Consider the following 21,192-nt stretch of genomic DNA (forward strand, 5'->3'; position numbering starts at 1 on the left):
ATGTATATGATATGTTATAATCTCATAGAGATCAGGTTTTTTGACAGTGTTTGGGAAAACTTTATTTCAAGGGTTGTGCATTAGACTACTGTTATACTATCATAACCCTGTCATAGCCCCTGTCATCAACATGAATGAATCTTTGTGAATGTTTATGATTGCTATTATTAAATGTAATTTGGTCAATTATGTAATCTTTAATGCAAAGTTGACATTGAGTTGTTTCTATCAAAAATATCTCTCATGACAATTTGACATAAAGTTAAAGAGACGTTCAGCTTTATGTTTTAACATTACATTAAACTGTCATATGTGGTTGGTTTTGACACTGGCTGTCATGATACCATTATAAGTGTGTCATGAATATTTTCCCTGACCTCAGGTAAAGTGCTACTCTTTTACTTGCTGCTAAAGTAAAGTAACTGTTGTTATTTGTAGCTGGTGTTAGCTGGTTAGCTCAGTTAGCTGTGGAGCTAGCTACCTAATTAGCTGACTCAGCCATCGGGTGCCAGGAGCCAAACCCCAGAAAACCACCCTGTAACTGTATTCCCTGTCAGACTGGCCACTGTTGGTCTCAGAGGCCATGTTCAGTCTCCAGTCTGGCCAGACTCTGCTAGACGCTGTGCAGTGCATGTGCAGCTGTCAACAGAGATGAGAAGGCAGATTGTTCACTTGATAATGTCAAGTTGTTATAATAAAGACATCTCAAATAATGTCAACTTTGCATTAAAGATGATACAACTGACCAAATGACATTTCACGACCACACTGAGAAAGACTCCTTTATGTTAATGACAAGTGTCGTGACATGGTTATAGCAGTGTAATGACAGTCTTATGCACACCCCTTAAAATAAAGTGTTACCCAGTGTATGGCCCAGTGTCCAGTGCAGCTCCTCGGTAAAGGATGCACTTTGTAGCTTTCAAGTGTGTGTGCAGTAGAAGGATGTAAGTGAGGATGTAAAACACATTTCCCTGCCCTGTTAATTCATCTTTCTCTTTCTTTCTTTTTCTCACTTTCTTTCCACATCTGTCACCTCTCCTTCTCTGCCTTGGCTCCTCTCTGTCTCTCAGTGAGCATGCCAGCCAGTGAAAATGAATCAGTCAACACAGACAACGCCCCCGGGGGAGACGTGGAGGGGGAGACCTGCTGTACCCGGCTAGCGTAAGTACCTCACCCTCTCTCTCATACATATCTCGTCTCTCTCTCAGTCACCTTCTGTCAATCCCAAGGATGAACTCTATGCTGCATCTCTCCTGTATTAGCACGTCAGTGTTAGCCACAGTACAAGTGGCTTAGCCCACCTCTATCCTTCACTGATCTCACTAAACCAGACCTCTGTCTCATCAAGCTCACAAAGGTTTGGGAGAATGCACGCACTGATGCTGGTTAGAGAAGAACAGAGTAACTCTGGCTTGTCATCACACTCCAAACTGATCAGATTTCGATAGGGAGAACTTGGGTGGATTTGAAGAGGAAGTCTTTTTCATTTTCACTGCCAATAAAATGACTTCTCTGTGACCTTGATGAGCCATAGGTCGGCTAAGAGGAAATAATCCTACACCAAACCACTGCGCCTATTCCTTTTTTGTAGTATACCAACCAGTTCTCATCCAAGCTCATCACATTCCGACATCTTTGTCACTAGGGATGTTCTGGCGACTAATTTTCCTATCAGTTAAGCTGCATAACATCTAAGAGGCAATTTTTAAAAACTAAAAACACAGGTTTATAATTTGTAAGCTGTGTTTTTAAGTTTATCCAATTGGTTTATGAAAAGGTTTCATACCTTTCATATAGTGTCACAGAACCTTAAAATATGAAAATAATTAGAATTTGAATACTCAGTTTTTCTTGAAAAGTATTCACCAGATTGGTCCATGACATTGGGTCTCATGCAACAACATTTTGTTATTCTTATCATTCTTAACATATCATTAACTTTGTCTTACTTTTTAGTACGGCAAGCTTGTACATGTACATTCAAAATAAAAGAAAATTGGTGAAAGCAACAAATTCTCCTTAATCACTCAAACCACTTTAGAATGAATCTTTTTGTACGCGTGGTTCTTGCATGAAGCCCATTGTTCTTTGCTTCAAGCATTATATAAAATCATTAATAGAAGAAGAAATGAAGAAAGAGGTCAAAGTGCTTGTTGACTTGTGGTAAAAAGAAAGAATAATTTTGGACCTCACAAAAGGTAGAAAAGCAAGACATCATGGCTACATCTCAATATTTACTCAGCTTTATTTCCTTCTCTTCTCTCCTTCTCTGTTCTCTCTCCTTCGTTTGTTTCTGTGTTCACTGGTGAAGTGCTTTCCTCCTCCCCCGTGGGAGCTCACGAACAGCTGACTCACTCGCTCCTGCTCCCCCCTCTCCTTTCATTTTTTACATTATTCAAACAAGTGTGTTGCTTTCTTGCTTAGACACAAGGCCACGCAGGAGCCGTGACCCCAGCGGGCCCACTTCAACACACACAAGCAAACACACCCACATACATAACTTGGAGTCTAGCACAGTCGAATAGAGTAGAATAGAGTGGAATAGAATAGAATTGAGAAAGTTATAGTAAAAACATTTTAGGAGTCAAACAAAACTCTTTTGAATTGAGGAACACAAACTAAGTAGGCACACTTGGATGGCACACTGATGTTTATCTGTACTCTCTTTGTCCATCTGTTATTTTGTCTTTGTTATGTTGTTTGTGTTTATTTGTCCACTGTCAGAACAAAACAACTCAAAACAAAGAATATGTCATATCTCAGTCTTCAGGAGGTGCTACAAACCCAACACATAATGCCAAATACCAACTAGAAGTTTTCATGAAACCATAATTGTGTTTCCTTCAAATTAACAATTTTTATCACTCCATTTGATACATATGTTTCTGATTAATTTGCCAGTTACTTTGTTGATGTATTGATTATTCGTTTTGTCTATAAAATGTCAGAAAATAGAGAGGGCCCTATCATACAGTGATCTAAAGCGCAAGTTGAAAGCACAAGGGACAATGGCTTTAATTTATTCAAGGTGTGTCCAAATCCACCCTTGCCATCTTGCACCAGAGGTGCATGGCTATCCTACCATGTCCTACCCCTTGTGCCAGCAGCGCACAGCAGGATACACCTATCAGCTGTGCCCAAGTGATCTGATTAATTAATGGATGAGTTTAGGCCGAACATCCAATAAACCAATCAGAAAGTCAGCTTTCGTCACCTTTAAGAAGCAGGTGTGCCAGGAGTGCAAGTGGTGGCAGCATGACAGCAGATTTACTAGGAAGAAACAAAGAGAAGAGATTTTTAAAGCGAGGAGACATTTACACCTTTATTTATCATTTATTTACTCCTGCAATTTTGAGTCTCACTTAAGGAAGTTAGATTCACTGAAATCAGACCAAATGTATAGTAAACCTTGCCAAGACTGGAAATGCAAGCCCTCATCCTTCCTCTGTGAGACTGCAACAAGTTTGGCTAGGGGCATTTGCTCACACTATTACGGAGATAAAACTGGAGACTTTCAGTGTTTGTCAGTTCTTCTTCACATTGCTATGGAGACAGACCTCGGGGTAGGAGCTACTTTGGCGCCCGCTGATCTCATAATCGAGACGGACACATGGAGAGAAGAGACGTGTGTACTGTCAGCCCCCATATCCAGCCAGTCAGTCATTTTATTCTTTCATTCAGTCAGCCAGTGAGTCATTTCATTGCTTCAGTCAGTCAGTCAGTCGGTCAGTCAGCCAGTCAGTCAGCGGGTCAGTCATTTCATCTGCTTTACAGACAAAATCATTGCACAGTCACTCACAATAACTACTTGTAACATTATGTGATACTGCTATGTTCTCTTTAAATTTTTAATACAGGAGAAATTGCAACACTTAAATAAGGTACACAAAATGTTTAGTGGTTACCAGGGAACAAATGAGGAGCTAACTGCTAGTGTACTATTAGTTAACGAGTAACTCCTAATCAAATCTTATTGAGCTACTAATGATTAGTTAATTATTAGTTAGTTAAGAAACAAGTGGGGAATGAATCAGGGATAACTTTACAATTGATGAATCATTAATAAGTACCTTACTTTATAGAGCTACTGAAGAAATAGTTACATTTAAATGAGACAAAGGCAGCCGTAAAATCACTAACCAAAATTTAATTTGGTCATCCCGTTCACCAGTTAGCCAAACTCTTGGTATATTTTGTGCGTCAAGTTTGGTAATCATTAAACAACCCTTGGCTGAGAAAACAGTCTCAGCCTGTGAGCTCAGTGTGTGACTTTAAATAAAGCATTAATTATAGATTCATCCCATGCTCAAATCATTTTATCCAAACATAACAGATTCAAATAATTTGATATATTGTAAAATCAAATTTCTACACTGCGATTTTTTCGCCTCTCTTCTCTTCTTCTCTTCTCTCTTCTTCTCTTCTCTTCTCTTCTCTTCTCTTCTCTTCTCTTCTCTTCTCTTCTCTTCTCTTCTCTTCTCTTCTCTTCTCTTCCTCTTCCTCTTCTCTTTCCAGGCACAATGTCTTCCATAATCTCTTGTCCTCAGTACTTTATGTATGTACATTTTGCTGTTACAGTGGTGAACAATCAACAGACATTTTTTCTATTAATGACTTGTGTTTTATTCACACCAGGGCTGATTGGAGGAAATTCAAACATTAAGCATTTTTTCTTTTGACTGGATGCCACTGTATACATGTTTGCAGGGGGGTGATTTGTTCATAAGAGAAGTTGGGTGATCATAATGACAAAACACTAACAGCTTTTGTGCAAGTCCAGTTCACCTCAGACTGCCAACTAGCAGGTGTTTACTTTGTGATATAAAGTAATTGAACCTCAAAGGTGCAGATTTCCTGCATCCACTGGATGCACTAAGTTGATGAAGGAACGTATTTGCTTAGGCATTTGTGATAATGAGGGACGTTACTCCCTCATTATCCCTCTCAAATCACCCCTTTCATGTTGTGTACCTGTCTATATGTGTGTTACGTGTGTGTGTATAATCCATTTTGTTTTCTGTGTTCCAGAAATAGGATCTCCAAATCCAAGTTCAGGTTAGTACATGTTGTTTACCATAGTCTTTTGATTCACCTGCTCTAATGTCTCTACTGCTGTGGTATTTGTACGGTCGCTGGATGTGCGTGTGTGTGTTTTTCTTCTGCACACCTGAACACAAGCACACAGGGAAACTAACTTAGCAATAGATAGCCTTGCTCTTTAAAGGAATAGTTCTTTTGAGGAAATACACTTACTTTTTTTCTTACCAGGAGTTGGGTGAAAAGAACAATACCCCTCTCTTTAGCTTACCTTAGCACAAAGAGGGACAAGACTACCAGACAGAATCTTTCTTGGCTGGGTTCAGTAATAGTATGTGTGCACAAGAGTGTTTTTGGATATAAGGGGTTGCACGGCTTCCCAGCTTGATGGCCTTGCCGGTAGCATGCAGGCTACATTCCCCTATAGCTGCACAAACATTTCCTGGCTGCACTCACTTTGACAAACTCTTTCACTTGTGGGATGTGTGCTCCCGGACTTTAAGCTGGACCAACAAGGCAGCTTGTTGTGGAAAGTTATTACAAAAATAGTTCACGTAAACGAGCCTCTGATAAACAATTGATTGGAGAAATAAGCCACGCAGTTGCCAAATGTGTCTTCATTTTAAATTGAGCTAATTGCCTGTTGGCTGTGCCTTTAATCTTCTCATCTAACTCTCAGCAAAAAAGCAAATGAATATCTTTTCTAAAATTGGTCATTGAAATGTAATGTCCTCAATAGGCACATAAAAATGCTGTTTAATTTTTGAAAACATGCTTTAGTAATAACAAATCACTGTAACGCAGGCTTTTTTAAAGCAATATATTTTCACAAATTACAATTACAGACATTAAAAAGGACATGTCTTTTACTGAAAGAATGCATGTTCGCTTGTGTTGTGTTGTGAGTTGTGTCTCATGTGACATTCAGTGTGTGCATCATGGCAAAAGTCACCTTGTGCCATAACTGACTCTATTCAGCTCACACACACACAACATGAGACTGGTGAAACATGAATTTTGGATAGGCAGAGAGGGAGAACACTAAGGGGAAATCTCCTTGCAAGGAGGTCCGTTATTGTGTGGTGCCAGTGAAGAAATGATGAATCCACACTCGTAACGGAAAAAGAGAGATACTTGATCACAACATTTGTGGTCTGGAAATTAATTAAGTTGTTATAAAAAAACGTTGACTGGTCTGCAATGAATAAAAACACTCTCTGGTCAGTCTCTGCTGTGTGACAAGAATTTACTCCACTCATCAAATATGTTGTAGTGTCAGCTCGATGAAAATCCTTCCACTAGCCATATCCATAATGCGAAGGTCATAGCTATCATGTCTTCTCTAAACACCAAAATCTAGTCAGCAAGCAGATCTCAGGAAATTAAGGCACCCTGAGGTCTTCTAATCTTTTCAACTGGACATTCTGTTCCTTCTCTCCAATTAAAGGTTGCACTGCCCCTCTTGAGTAATTCAACAGATGAGTGACTCCACAGTTTACGTGTCAGTGATTTTCTACCACAGCCTGATTAATACATGTTTCCTAACTTCAGTTAACTGTGAAACTGTGTGGTACAGTGTTGATTATAATTGTTGGTGTTTTAAGGCAGTCTATCATTAACAAATTATTGTCTCATTAAAGGTAATTTGGAGCAAATTCTTGTAATTATACGTTGCCATTTGGCCATTGTCCAAGTACTGCATAAGGGAGTCTCCTGCCTCAAAGTGTCCCAGGTGATGCATATAAAATATAAACATGTAAAAGTCTAAGTGAGATTCATGCTTCTTCATGATTAGAACAAAAACTAGATTGATTTTCCTCAGGTGTGTTTATTTATGTTATTATAATTATTATTCAAAAGGTCAATTATGAGATTTCAGTCATCCAATCATTGGTTCATGTGCATAGGCAAAAAGCAAAAATGGCCCTTTAAGTGGAATGATTCACATAGATGTGACTGCGAGGTGTGAAGCTGGCAATTACCAGAAACAAAAACTTTTATTTTCAACAGTGGAGGGCACGGAGAGTGCAAAGGACCTTGTGTACAGCACAACACCAAACAACATGTTAAATTGTCTAAAAAGAAAGAAAATATGTTTTTTACGCTAAAATGAACCACTTTGCTTCTTTTGAAGCATGAATTTCCCTTGAAGTATGAATCACAATATAACACATTTCAGTTTAAATTTGTGCCTTCAATCATTTCGTAAGAATAAGCGTCCTCTTTTTGGTCCTCAAATGGTGCATATCTCATTCTGCAACAAAGCTCTTCATACTGGCTTTTCCTTGGTGTGAAACGTCTTTGAGGATGACTAACTGTTTCGCAGCTCTGCTCTCAAACAACAGACAACCACGGGCCAAAGGCTGATGTCATCACTACTCCGTAGACAGACTAATTGACTCTTTCTTTTTCTTCTCTCTCCTCTACTGTTTGTTTTTCACTCTCTTCTTCGCTTGTTTCTGTTGATCATTCTGTTTTTTTTTCTGATTTCTCCTGTCACGGGCCCTCACTCTTGCTCTTTCTCTACTCCTCACCCTCTGTCTCTGACCTTCCTGCCTCTCCTTTTCTCTTTTCCCCATGTCTCTTCTTTTTTCCTACCTCTTCACTCTCCTATCTTTCCTCACCTCTCCATCTCTGTCAATTTCTGCTTCTTCTTCTTCAGTCGATACTCTCGGAGGTGGAACAGGTTGTGTAGGAGGAAGTGCCGGGCAGCGGTCAAATCGCAGGTTTTTTACTGGCTGGTCATCTTCCTGGTTTTCCTCAACACTCTGACCATCGCCTCTGAACATCACCAGCAGCCTCAGTGGTTAACAGATGTACAAGGTACGTAATGACACTGACGTGCTGACAATAAAGGAAGTGTTGAGTTTGTATTAACGGTGTACAGAGCTAACGGGAACAGATCAAAACAAGGCTTTATACTCGCCTTTCCATTTGTTATGTTACTGACAGCACTGAAAATCACAGAAAATTACTTTTAAACAAAGCTTAATTGTTAGCGTAAAAAATTAAGCCGGTTTAGGTTCGTACACCAGATCAGACTGGTACAACCAGAACTGACCCATCCCTACTTGTGGTGAAAAAGAACGGCACTCCTTCTATTTTTAAGTATTTTGATTACAAGTGACATAATGTGGTACAGAACAAACTAAAATACACCCATCAATATTTGTTTATTTAAGGCAAGTCATATCATCATCACAGTACTGAACAATGTTATCGCACAGCACACATTTTTTCCGTGTCATGCAGACTTAAAACACACCCATGCAGACATACATTCATGACTAGACAAAGGTGCCTCTTTTCATTCTGATTGTAGCTAAATACCTTTTTTTTTTTCCACCTTTCCTCTTTTATCATGCTTTGTCCCTTTTTCTTCCGCCCTTATTTCCTTTTTCCAACCCCTGCCAACTTCCTCCTTTCTTTTTCTTCTTTCTTTCCTCCTCCTCAGACATAGCTAACAAAGTGTTGCTAGCACTCTTCACTGGTGAGATGCTGTTGAAGATGTACAGCCTAGGTCTGCAGGTGGGTGGTCATAAGTGCTGTTATTTTTCTCAAAATTATACATTATATGGGAAAAGACTGTATTTTTATGAATTCTAAGATTGAATGAATAGTTCTGACTTCTGTAGTAAAATAAGCTGTAATTTACTCCCAGAAGCTTTCTAAACATATCTCTAGTCTCAGAACATTACAAACTGAATGAAGAGTTTGTTTCACACACAGCATTTTTGCATTTTAGCTCCCATTAACTGATTTGGGCTAGTTTTAACTTTGGTAGTAAAATTGCTACCCTAAATTTCACTTCTCTCTTTTTTTCTCCACAGGCGTATTTTGTCTCGCTCTTCAATCGTTTCGACAGCTTCGTAGTATGTGGAGGAATTCTTGAGACCATTCTGGTGGAAACCAAGATTATGTCTCCTCTCGGCATCTCTGTGTTGCGTTGTGTACGCTTGCTGCGAATCTTCAAAATAACCAGGTTAATACAGATTTTTAAATTATTATTGAACAGAGTTTTTCTAGATTGTTTGTCCTCCCAAATACATGCACACATTTGAAAGTCACCTCCTGCAGTACTGGACAAAGAAAGACAATAGCAGCTATTGTCTTACCAATGTCCTCAGGATGCATGATCTTGCACTCAGTAGAGAGGAAACGGGATACAACTGAGAAACAAAGTCAAATATAGTGTTTGTGAGAGATCAGTGTTTTTACAAATGTACACATAAATAAATGACTGAATTAACTTTATTTACGTCACACCTTTTGTGCACAAAATACAGCTGAAAGTGCTTTACAATTCAGCAGCAAAAACAACAACACCAAAAACGCAAGTTTAATGCCATGGACATACACAGGGATGAAGGCTAACTGGACATCTCTTCCACAGATACTGGAACTCTCTGTCCAATCTGGTGGCCTCCCTGCTAAACTCTGTTCGCTCCATCGCTTCCCTGTTGCTCCTGCTCTTCCTCTTCATCATTATCTTCTCCCTGCTCGGCATGCAGCTCTTTGGGGGGAAATTCAACTTCGATGAGACCCGACGCAGCACCTTTGACAACTTTCCCCAGTCTCTGCTCACAGTGTTTCAGGTAACAATACTGCAAATGCCCCTGGTCTACTCTATCTGTCTTGGACTGTTTGCCATTCTCTCTTTTTTAATATATATATATATATATATAGTTTATTGACATTTAGCATCAAACACATTTCCATAAAATAAGTTTCAAATGTATCAAATTGTATGCATAGATCATCCATTTATGTTTGTCTGAAATTACATATTTCGAGACTTGTAATAAACACAGGGGAAAATAAAAGCAAAAAAACATAGAAAACTCAATCTTACTTTTCATGGGCACATGACAAATGAAAATATCTTGTAAGGCATTATGTATCCCTCTCCAGAAGTCTTTGATAACAGGGCAGTCCCAGAATGATTTGCTTAGAGGGTGTAACAAAGTACCTTATTAGGCCTTTCCAGCTTAAGTCCCTCCAGCTTTGTGAACTGGTACATTTCCATTGATACAACCACATTGTTGTCCATGATTATCCCTTCTTTTGCCTCCCATGTTGTTTTAATTCACAAATTTGATTGTGTTTTGATCTCCCTTTATATATACAGTTCTACCTGTCTTCTCCATTTGTACAATACAAAAAAGTTCTAAAGTCATCCAGATGTAGTTTATACATACACTGACACTTCTTTCCAAAGAAACAGATTTTCTTAATGCAGATGAGATTTCTATCCTGTTTATTTCTTCCACCACAGATCCTAACAGGAGAGGACTGGAACTCTGTGATGTATGATGGCATCATGGCGTATGGTGGACCGTCCTTCCCCGGCATGCTGGTCTGCATCTACTTCATCATCCTCTTCATCTGCGGAAACTGTATCCTGCCAAAACAAAGCTTGCATAAAATAGCCACACAGCAGTCTGTAAATTGTGGATCTGAAGGGAGGTGGAGGAGTAATGAGTGATTTAATTTCTAACCCCTATTTAAGATGCATTTGCAAAGGCAATGGAATGTTTTGCATGGGGCTACATTCTGACTGAGTATCATTACTTGAGCTGTTGGGAGTTCAGGGTCCTTCAGATGCAGAGATGTTGCTAATTATTCAGTTATCCTGACAGAATTGTTTGCAGCCAACCACACTGATGATCTGATGGGTCAGCAACATCCTTAACTTCACTCCTCTGAACAGATATCCTACTGAATGTCTTCTTGGCCATCGCTGTGGACAACCTGGCAGACGCTGAGAGTTTGACATCCGCCCAGAAAGAGGAGGAAGAGGAGAAGGAGAGGAAAAAATTGGCCAGGTAAAAGAGAGAGAGAAAGAAAGACACTTAGCTGAGGAAAATCCTGAGAGAGAGTGGGAGAAACTGGGAGAGCTTTAGCTTACCGCATCCTGGATAGTCAGTAATGCCCAGAAGCATTTAAGTATACTGATACTGGAGGACTGAAATCAAAGGGCTAAAAATGCTTAACAATTAGAACATGAACTATTAGGTTTTTAAAACAGGCTGACATTTGCCTGCTTTGCTTTTCTGTCTAAACCAATTTTATTGGCTAATTTTAGTGTCTCATTGCCAACAAAGGTCATTTGTCAGCAATAGTAATGTGAGATTTTAGTGCTGCTGAGGAAGATAGCGTTCCCCTCAGTGGCACAAATCATTAAATGTCTCCTTCTTGGGTGCAACCTGTATTGATCTGAGGAGAAAGTGAGATGGAAAACAACCATTTGCCTGCCCACGATCTTTTTGGTTTGATTATAACAGCGCAGCTGCCCTCTGTGATTGAAATACACCCTATCATTGAAAACCTAAGTGTTTATTTTGTCCTCCTGATGTTAATTTATCTGTGACTCACTACAAATCAGTGGATTAACATGGAGGTAATACTGCAAGGGGCTATTACAGAGATGCTAGAAGTGAAGATTTTCTTTCCCTCTGTCTTTCCCCAGGTTGGCCAGTCCAGAGAAGCGTCATAACAACGAGAAGCCGCCTCTGGAAGAGGAGAAGAAGGAGAAGATTGAACTGAAGTCCATCACTTCTGATGGGGAGACCAACACTGCTACTAAGGTACACACAGACACACATATATCAAGAAAGACTGAAGTAGCCACAAGCTTTAAGCACACAAATGAGCAGGTGGGTAAGCATGTAGTCAGAGAGATTAATGCATTGATTAATAAATGTAATGTTCTTCCTCTGCAGATTAACATGGATGAGTACTGTGGAGATGAAAGTGAAGAGAAGAACCCATATCCTGCCAATGATTACATAGGTAATGCACAAACCAGATGCCTGCATTGTGTGTATGGAGAAATGATTACAGCGGATGAATGAAAATGAAAACTTGTACCTTGTCAGCAACTATATGTACTTAGTGACCTTTCTCTGCGAAAAAGAGAAATCTAATAAAGTAGTTCTCAGATGTATAAGACAGATTAGTAACAAAGATGCTGCATCAACATTTTGGGAGACAATTCAGTAAATATCTAAGTAAGTTATCTAAGTTTTAAAATAAAAAAAACGACTAGGAGACCCAGCAACCTTTTCCCTAGACAGTAGGGAAAAAGGGGAAGAAAAAGGACATATTAATTTGTTAAGTCCGTAAAGTGTAGAAGTGAGTTCCATACTTAAAAAAAAACCTTTTTGACCATAAGTTAGTAAATATATAAATTTGTAGTGAGAATGTAATTTTTTGCATTACATGTATTTCATAAGATATATGTCTATTCTTCTATTGTGGGTGAGTTAGGAAGTGGCCAGTCCAAAGGAGTGGTTTTCTTACCAACAGATTTCAGATCACCAAATAAATGTTCTGTTACTTTTTTTTCTCTCACTGTTATCCTTTTCCTTCCTCTCATCAGGAGACGATGACGACGATGAGCCAGAGATGCCAGTGGGCCCAAGGCCACGACCGCTCTCCGACATTCAGCTGAAGGAGAAGGCCATTCCCATGCCCGAGGCCCGCGCTTTCTTCATCTTCAGCCACACCAACAAGTAAGAGAACACTGCAGTTCTGCCTTTTTTTTTCTTCCCCTCTTCTGTATTTTTTTTTCCAATCTGGGGTTGATTCTTCCTGTATTTTTCTACTTTATTCTCATCATCCCTCATGTTTTTGTAACAACAGACTCAAATGTGATTCTCTTCCTCCCTCTTTTAGATTCAGGGTCCTGTGCCATAAGATCGTCAACCACAACATCTTCACCAACCTCATCCTCTTCTTCATCCTGCTCAGCAGCATCAGTCTGGCAGCAGAGGATCCAGTACAGAATGACTCCGCCAGAAACCAGGTAACACACACACACACACACACAATAAAAAATTTATTAAAGTATAAATACAGTATATACACATTCAAGGTCGAATATACATCAGGGCACAGACAGAAGCAAATGTAGTAGTCATCATTAGTAGCCCACACACATTCATTCTGCACTAAATGGATTATAGCTGACAGCAACATATAGAGGAACCCGAGCTTATTGTGGCTGGCCGGTTACACTTAATGAGATTTCTTCCAGAGTAATGCAGCTGTGATTAACTTCATGTTAAGAAGATGTGAAACGCCTGTTAAGCTTTGTTTTGTCCATTTAACCCTTTACTTTTTAGCCAGGCTGGTGACTTAAAAGAAAACATATCTAACAAAATATGATTTTTTTTTAATTTGTTCACATCAGCAAAGATTGTACATTCAGCCTTAAACTCTAAAACCTCAAAACATGTAGTATTTGTGTTTATGAAGGATACATATGCACTGCAGCTGTATACACTAATAGAACACCACATTTTTTGTGTTGTTTAGGGTTAATGGGTGTGTGCTGTATCTGTTTTTCTATATTGTTTCTTCTCTCAGTGAGCAACACAACCCCCCTGGGGGCTCATAAAGATCCGTTTTTTTATTGTACTTTCCTTGGCTGTGGTATAGGCTGCTGTATATTAGTCTGCCTCAATTAACCCTTGTCTGAAACCTTAATGAAATAACACATCCTGTTTTTCAGATCCTGCTCTATTTTCAAAGTCTATTTAAGTCAAATCAGGATTCATTATCCTTAGACCTGAACCTCAGCATTATTATTTCAGTATGTTGTGGAGTCGTCCAGGACTACAGTTGACCACAAGTTCAGCTTCATCCCCCAAAGAGTTGCACTTCCTCCTGTTTCTTTTTTATTTCAACAGTGTAAACAAATCCATGTAAGCCTAGAGCAAGAAGTAGTTGTTACTGGTGTACCCTAAAAAACTTCGTTTTCATGGAGTTTGATTCATCCAGCCTTGTTATCTGTTTGTACAACCTTGGTTCAGTCACACTCTGGCAAATACAGCTGGTGACATAATGCCTCTATTTCCTATTCAATCAGAATGCTGTTGCACATTGGGCAGGGCAGAAGCAGCGTTGTTTTCAAACCCAGTGGTGCTATTTTGTCGTGTACCTTGGTGTTCATCTCTAACGTGAAAACAATGATGCTCTTTGTTGTGTTTTCAGATCCTGGGTTATGCAGACCATGTCTTTACTGGACTCTTCACCATCGAGATCATTCTTAAGGTAATATTTAATGTTTATGATGAAGGATAAAGTGGCCAAAAGTTCATGAGTCCCAATCTTTTTAAAAAATTTCTACCTGTAGGAAATTATTAAAATTTATTTATAGAGTGAAAGCTTGCTGCCGACAGCCATGTTTGTTACGACCTTAATTTGGCCTGGTGATGGGGTTTTGCTGAAACAGAGCAATAAAATATATATAACTGACTTTAAAATACAAATTGCAAATAGGCTTATTGCTAATATTACAGTTTTGAGCAGGAATGTGTTGACTTGGAGCACACAAAAGTTAACAGTATGCTGTTTAAGAAGATGTAAGAATGTTTGAAATGTTCAAGTATGTGTTCTTGGCTGTAAACACTTCCTTTTAAAGAAAGCTGAAACAAAGACCATCATACTAAACTGTGATTTAATTCTTCTTTATGTGCCTCTAAAATATGACCTTTGACCCCTACAGATGACAGCTTATGGAGCTTTCCTTCATAAAGGTTCATTCTGTAGAAACTACTTCAATATCCTGGACCTGGTGGTGGTCAGTGTGTCCCTCATCTCCTCTGGAATACAGTGAGTGAAATATGTTTTCTGATGCACGTTGTCCCATTTTAATTGGTACTGGAATCATTCGCTGCTTTAGCATTTTATTCAAGATGTTGCCTACATTATTTGGCAACTATTCCAAGCAACATCACCAGTGAAGCTTACAATGTAATCAAACAGACTTTTGTCTTATTATATGTTAAAAGACTGGACTAGTCAGCCAGATAATGACTTGTACATGAGGCACTAGTCTAGTCCAAGAGCCCACAAATCAAGTTGTAAAATGGTGAAACGTTTTCATTTGTAAATTGCATCATGCTTCACACTTCTCTCTATTCTCTAACAACTTTACACTTCATTACTCCCAATCCCCTTCTCTCTTTGTGATGTTTATTACAAATGTGCTCTGCTTCTCGTAGCAAATAACACCCTGAAATGCTGTAATATTTTCTGATGTTTAATATGCTATACTACACTCTCTGTCTCTAATGCTTAATAGACTAGACTTCTCGACGTAAGTCCACATTAGCCCGTATTAATAACCCCTTTAACAGACCTTCACCTTCAATGTGTAGAACTGTCACTCTTTTGGTTTGGGATTTCTATAGTCTCGGGAGAGCTTAGTCGAAAACCAAAGACTATAATCTGTGATGTTATCAACAGGTGTAGTTCAGTGAGATTACACTGTATTGATTTGATTGAGTGTATGGGTGATTTATTATTATGAACACATGGTATGCTTTTACATGTGATGCATACAAAAATGCCTCTTTATAGGCATCAGCATAATTGGTTTTGAACCAGAGAATATTTTTGGGGGGGGCTATATAAATTACCCTGTAATAGAATGACTTTTTAATTGTTAATACATATATCTATTCTTTGTCTCGTATTTATGGAAAAAAACTGAACTCTCAGGCTATAGAAATGACACCTGAATGCTAAAATTCAGTGGTTTTTGCTCGTTAAAAGTAGTTTGTGTGTGGGATTTTTCTGATATACATCACAGTCAAATTAATTGTTATGGTGCTGCAGTCAGTAGTCATAATGACTTATCTCTCTGAGGGTATATTTTACATATTTACATCTCTTTTGCCATGTTTGCATATACAGAAATGGTTTGGATTATTTGAAAGAAGGGTGTATGAGGTACTTATCGATACTCAGTGAATTACTTACAGCAGATGGAGGTCAGCGTGCCCTCGCTTTGGAAAAGTAGAGAGGGACACCAGCTTGAAAGCTAAGCACTATTCTGCTGTGGACAGGGTCAAGAGCAAAACTTATTTTAGCCACCTAAATAAAGGTCCATCTAAAAAGAGTTTAAGTGTATGCTGTATTTATAATATTTTCACCGCTTTACCTTGCAGTCAGGTAGCTAGAAGCCATATTACTGCTGACCCCACCCACAGCAGTACATTGTTTAGCTTCCTGCACAAGTACTCCTTCTGTTTGTCTGTCAACCACTACCTACTGTAGGTGATACACTGACTAGCCATAAGTACCTCATTTAACCCCATTCCAAATAATTCAAACTATACCTTTAAGTATCCAACCGCATCGAAGTAAGATTGTAGAAAAGCAGAATGGAAATGTTTAAAAGGACCTTAGTAAAACTTGCAAACGAAAACCAGTCCTTAAGTGATTTACAAAACGTATAAAACACTAGATGTTTCTGCTGTCACCCTGTATAGTTTCATAATATGGTGTATCGACAGCGTGAAATATGGCTAATATTAGTGAATGAAGACTTTTTACCTCTAGAAAGAAACAGTATTTTCCAGGTAATCAACGGGTCATTTTATATAACATTCGAAAAGTTACATTTAAAGGTCAGTTGACATTTGTATGGATTGTGTAATCACTGAAAGATATTTCCACAACTGGTTTGACTGTGATATATTACTGATAACATCCTACTCCACTTGAACTACCTTTAACTGCCTTTAGACTTTACCTTCCTGTGTAAAAAGTTGCACACCGGGTCTTTTCCTTACTTTCTGTTTAAAAGCCAACACAGAGTAATGTCACCCCCTTTAAATCACTCCTTTAACCACCTAAAAAGTCACTCCCTTAAATGAATACATTGACATTTTGAATACGCTTTGTTTCCTTCTACCTTTGTCACACTACGGGAAAAAGTTTTGGTATTTGTTCTTCAATTTACTGAATGATTGGCTTATTCATTAAAAACAGAAATTAAAGGTAAGATACTGGCAAGCTAGATTTTTATTACTGATGTCAATTAGCAATAATTACACTTCGGAATTTTAGTTCAAATTACAGAAGGACAAATGTTTGAGCTTTTTCCAAACAGTTTAAAAAAAAAAAAAATCAAAATGTCAAGGTATTCGTTTGATTCTTGTGGTTAGTATGTAAAAACTTTTCCTTTACAAGGTCACGTTCTTTGACCTTTGGCTTGTACTGACACTCTCTTACAGCACAATAACTCTGTTTGCCTGTAAATGTCTGTTTGTGTCTTTGTGTTGGTCCATCTGATCTGAACTTGTGTTAGTCTGTGTATCATATTTATGTGTGTGTTGTGTCTGTCGTACTATTATATGTGTTTATCATGGTATATTGTATTTCCTATTGCTCTATTGTTTATGATAAAACCTTGCTCTTTTAGTAGTGTAAATGTAATAAACCAGACTATAATAGTAATTTATCTTTAATTTGACCACATGGTTTGACATCTTTAGAACAATGTGCAACTTTACCAAACCCTTGTTAAAAATCCAGAGTAGTATTTAACGTAGTGGTAAGGATAGTTTGAAATATGTTTAATTGCTTTTCGGCATAAATTCTGTTAAGGTAATATTTTATGTAAGCATAATGTTCTTCTCGATTTTAGACCAGCTTTACTTATCTATAAAAAAATTCATGGCATTTATTATTTTTGTTTAAATGTTTTTAGGTTTATTTATCATACTTTCAGGTGTGATATGGCTTCAGTTGTCCACTTGTATGTTTATCATTTTAATTTTCTTGGCTTGTGTTTTGAGTTGTCTTGTTTCATTTCATTTGTGTCAACAATCTTCAATACAGATGCTGTTGAAAGTGCCCTATGATGTGTGTTGTTCCAACCTTTCCAATATGTCTTCATAGTAAAACGTGTTTAATCAGACTGGCTGGTCAGCAGTTTAATCCCACGTTGCATTTCAGGTCCAGTGCAATTAATGTGGTGAAGATCCTGAGAGTTCTGCGAGTGCTCAGACCACTGAGGGCTATCAACAGAGCCAAGGGACTAAAGGTCAGCATACAGACGTCTTTAATAACATATAATACACACATACTCTCTTTTTAACAAATAAGACACACTTGTGTTCTCACTATCATATTTGGTGTGTTTTTCAGCATGTTGTGCAGTGCGTGTTTGTGGCCATCAGGACCATCGGCAACATCGTCATCGTCACCACGCTACTCCAGTTCATGTTCGCCTGTATTGGAGTACAACTTTTTAAGGTAAAGAAGAAAAGGCGTAGCTAGACCTGTCCTGAAATATCCAGATCATGTGTTTTTTTTTGAAAGACAGAGTACTAATTTTCTCTGTTTAACCATCAGGGCAAGTTCTTCTTCTGTACCGACAGCTCCAAACAAACTCAGGCAGAGTGCAGGTAAGAGAGCCCTCCTGCACACAAGCTTGTTAACTCTCTTTTACAGCATAATAACTACTGGATAAAACATGTGAATGTCTGTGTGTGTCCACTTGAATTTACAGGGGTTTCTACATTATGTATAAGGATGGAGATGTGGGGAAGCCTGAGAGAGCTCAGAGAGTGTGGGAGAACAGTGAATTTAATTTTGACGATGTCTTGCAAGGCATGATGGCTCTGTTCGCTGTGTCTACCTTCGAGGGCTGGCCCGGGTATGTGTCTGCATACAAACACAATATACATCTGTATTGATCTGCATATATATGTAGTGTTTGTCAGTTTTTCAGCAGTTAGTTTTATTTTAGTTTAGTTTATTTTGTTCATTTCAATGTGTATTTTCTAATACCAGTTTTACAAAAACAGATACACTCTAACACAAGCGACTTATCCACATTTACTTATCCTTCCCTCAGGTTACTGTATCGAGCCATAGACTCTCACGCTGAGGATGTCGGCCCCATCTACAACTACCGCGTCGTCATCTCCATCTTCTTTATCATCTACATCATCATCATTGCCTTCTTCATGATGAACATCTTCGTCGGTTTCGTCATTGTCACGTTCCAGGAGCAAGGAGAGCAAGAATACAAGAACTGTGAGCTGGACAAGAACCAGGTAATGTTTTTTTGTTCTTGTGTGTATAACTGCATTTTTATGTTGTTGCAGCAAGATAGACACAAGTTTTCTGGTTACAGTAGAATATGACTCTGCTGTTCGGACTGAAGTGGGAAAGTCACTTTGTCATTCAGGAAGCACAAGGGAGCAGGAATGGAAGCCAGGCAGTGGTGGTGAGACATGGGAGAATCTGGCGAGGCTGAACATGAGTTTTAGGGACTGAAGTACTTCAGGAGTCCAGCCAGGAGGGCGCTGCAGCAGTTCAGACAGAAGATGAGACTAAAGCTTAAAGAAGGAGGCTGGGCCAAGTCTCTGCAGCTGTGTTCTCTGTGATGATCCATGTCTCAACAAGAGTGTGCAGTGAACATAGAAGGATGGAGGACTAGTCTAGGGTTTTTTAGACTGCCAAAAGACAGTTGTACAACTTTTCATCCGTGAAGGTTTGAGCACAGAGAGACAGAGTGATAATGAGCTACATCACCAGACAAAAGTTAAAGCTATAATACACAACATTTCCATATTAAAATGTCTAAACATGCTAGACATATGTTATATATTTTGTTGAGTTGTGTACTTGCATTACAAATGTTTCTAATAAGGTTCTGTAATAGTTTAAGGGTAACAGTTCATTTCCTACTAGCTGCTTACTATAACTTCCGGGAAAACACAGGATATGTCAGATACAAGAGAGTGAGGAAGGAAGCTAGTGAACGTGACTAAACATAATGTGAATAAATATTTTATATTACCTCATCCTTGAACGTGATTTCTGCCTGAGTCATGCCAGATAGATTTTGTAATGGTTTGGTAATGGTGGTGGTTTAAAAGCAAAAATAACAACTCCCATGATCCCACGCTACTTCACAATGTCATCAAACTGTCTTTTGTTATTGTTTTAATGGGAGAAAAAGCTCTAACAACAGAACTTACATACTGTGCATTCAAAGGCAAATTCTCTGTTCATGCATGATCATGTGTGTTTGTGTGTGTGTGTGTGTGTGTGTGTTTGTGTGTGCCACAGCGTCAGTGTGTGGAGTATGCTTTGAAGGCACGTCCGCTGCGCCGTTACATCCCCAAGAACCCTTACCAGTACAAGGTGTGGTACGTGGTCAACTCCACCTACTTTGAGTACCTGATGTTCACACTCATCCTTCTCAACACCATCTGTCTGGCCATGCAGGTGAGTCACACACACACACACACACACACACACACACACACACACACACGCTCATAGATGAATGCAAGTTCACACTCATAACATGGGTAAATATTACAGTCAGGGCATTAGAAAACTCCCATGGACGTCCCTGTTATTGCAGTGTTAGATTTGAAATTGATTTTTAATCAATTGATTTTTAATTTACAATCTAAGATCAGCAACTCTGGATCATTCACTTTTCTAATCAGAACAGGACAAGTTTCTTTTAGTTTGAATTTCAGGTATTTCAGGTTTAGCAAAAACACAACAGCTCAGATTAGCTGATAAATTAATGTTAGCATGAAAAACAGAAACATTTAATTGTGTTTACATTTGCATAATTTTCAGTTTGACTTTGATGTCCGCAAATGCCGCTTCTTCCCAACTTGTCCCTCCCTAACGTTTTCATCATATTTTTTGTTGTCATAAATTGTTTTTTATTTAGTTATTGCATTGTTTCGTCTGTGACAAAATAGCGTTGACGAAAACTATGATGAAAATTGTGAGTGAACGAAATGTGTCTTTGCAGCATCATGGACAGACCAAAAATTTCAATGATGCCATGAACATCCTCAACATGCTCTTCACTGGACTTTTCACTGTGGAGATGATCCTTAAACTCATCGCCTTCAAACCCAGGGTAGGTCCACCTCTTTAGCTGCAGAATAGAATAACTCTCTTGTACTGTAGGCTTACAGTAGAGTACAGTAGAACAGAGCATCATAGAAAGTGGTATTTTCTGTATTCAGGAGGTTGTGGTATCAAATAAATGTACAGATCTACTTATAGCTCACAACTAATTAATGTAATAGTATAGATTAGTCAAATACATTTTAGGCTTTGAATATCATTTATTGCAAGTAACTGCTGATGTTGAACTGTATATTCCTAATCCCTGTTCCATTTCCTCCAGATGATAATTATGATGTAATGGATTTCAAACATGATTAGTGGACAGCATCATGTGGTTTTTAATCTCACTGCTCCCTTGTTACCCTGCTGTTGTTGCTGTATAGCGTTGTGGGGGTTTATTGGTCCAATCTTAGAGCATCCTGGTGCATCAGCTATTTAAACAGTAACAGATGGGAATAA

General features: G+C 38.6%; 1 protein-coding gene across 1 annotated transcript in view; it reads left to right on the forward strand.

Annotated features, from left to right (window-relative positions):
• The window catches only part of cacna1c (calcium channel, voltage-dependent, L type, alpha 1C subunit), a 172,830-nt gene that overhangs the window by 119,162 nt on the left and 32,476 nt on the right, over positions 1 to 21,192 (forward strand). The window contains exons 11-31 of the mRNA XM_084711514.1: positions 1,074 to 1,164; positions 5,032 to 5,058; positions 7,703 to 7,863; positions 8,495 to 8,568; positions 8,871 to 9,022; positions 9,434 to 9,635; positions 10,316 to 10,436; positions 10,751 to 10,865; positions 11,510 to 11,627; positions 11,763 to 11,832; positions 12,422 to 12,554; positions 12,718 to 12,847; positions 14,038 to 14,097; positions 14,552 to 14,658; positions 17,794 to 17,881; positions 17,986 to 18,093; positions 18,193 to 18,245; positions 18,350 to 18,496; positions 18,698 to 18,899; positions 19,921 to 20,079; positions 20,630 to 20,740. Coding sequence (XP_084567640.1) covers positions 1,074 to 1,164; positions 5,032 to 5,058; positions 7,703 to 7,863; positions 8,495 to 8,568; positions 8,871 to 9,022; positions 9,434 to 9,635; positions 10,316 to 10,436; positions 10,751 to 10,865; positions 11,510 to 11,627; positions 11,763 to 11,832; positions 12,422 to 12,554; positions 12,718 to 12,847; positions 14,038 to 14,097; positions 14,552 to 14,658; positions 17,794 to 17,881; positions 17,986 to 18,093; positions 18,193 to 18,245; positions 18,350 to 18,496; positions 18,698 to 18,899; positions 19,921 to 20,079; positions 20,630 to 20,740 — 2,429 coding nt within the window. The remainder of the gene's footprint in view (positions 1 to 1,073; positions 1,165 to 5,031; positions 5,059 to 7,702; positions 7,864 to 8,494; positions 8,569 to 8,870; positions 9,023 to 9,433; positions 9,636 to 10,315; positions 10,437 to 10,750; positions 10,866 to 11,509; positions 11,628 to 11,762; positions 11,833 to 12,421; positions 12,555 to 12,717; positions 12,848 to 14,037; positions 14,098 to 14,551; positions 14,659 to 17,793; positions 17,882 to 17,985; positions 18,094 to 18,192; positions 18,246 to 18,349; positions 18,497 to 18,697; positions 18,900 to 19,920; positions 20,080 to 20,629; positions 20,741 to 21,192) is intronic.

The sequence above is a fragment of the Lutjanus erythropterus genome, chromosome 22 (assembly GCF_056507025.1).
Source record: "Lutjanus erythropterus isolate fLutEry1 chromosome 22, fLutEry1.hap2, whole genome shotgun sequence".
In the NCBI taxonomy this organism is placed as follows: Eukaryota; Metazoa; Chordata; class Actinopteri; order Lutjaniformes; family Lutjanidae; genus Lutjanus; species Lutjanus erythropterus.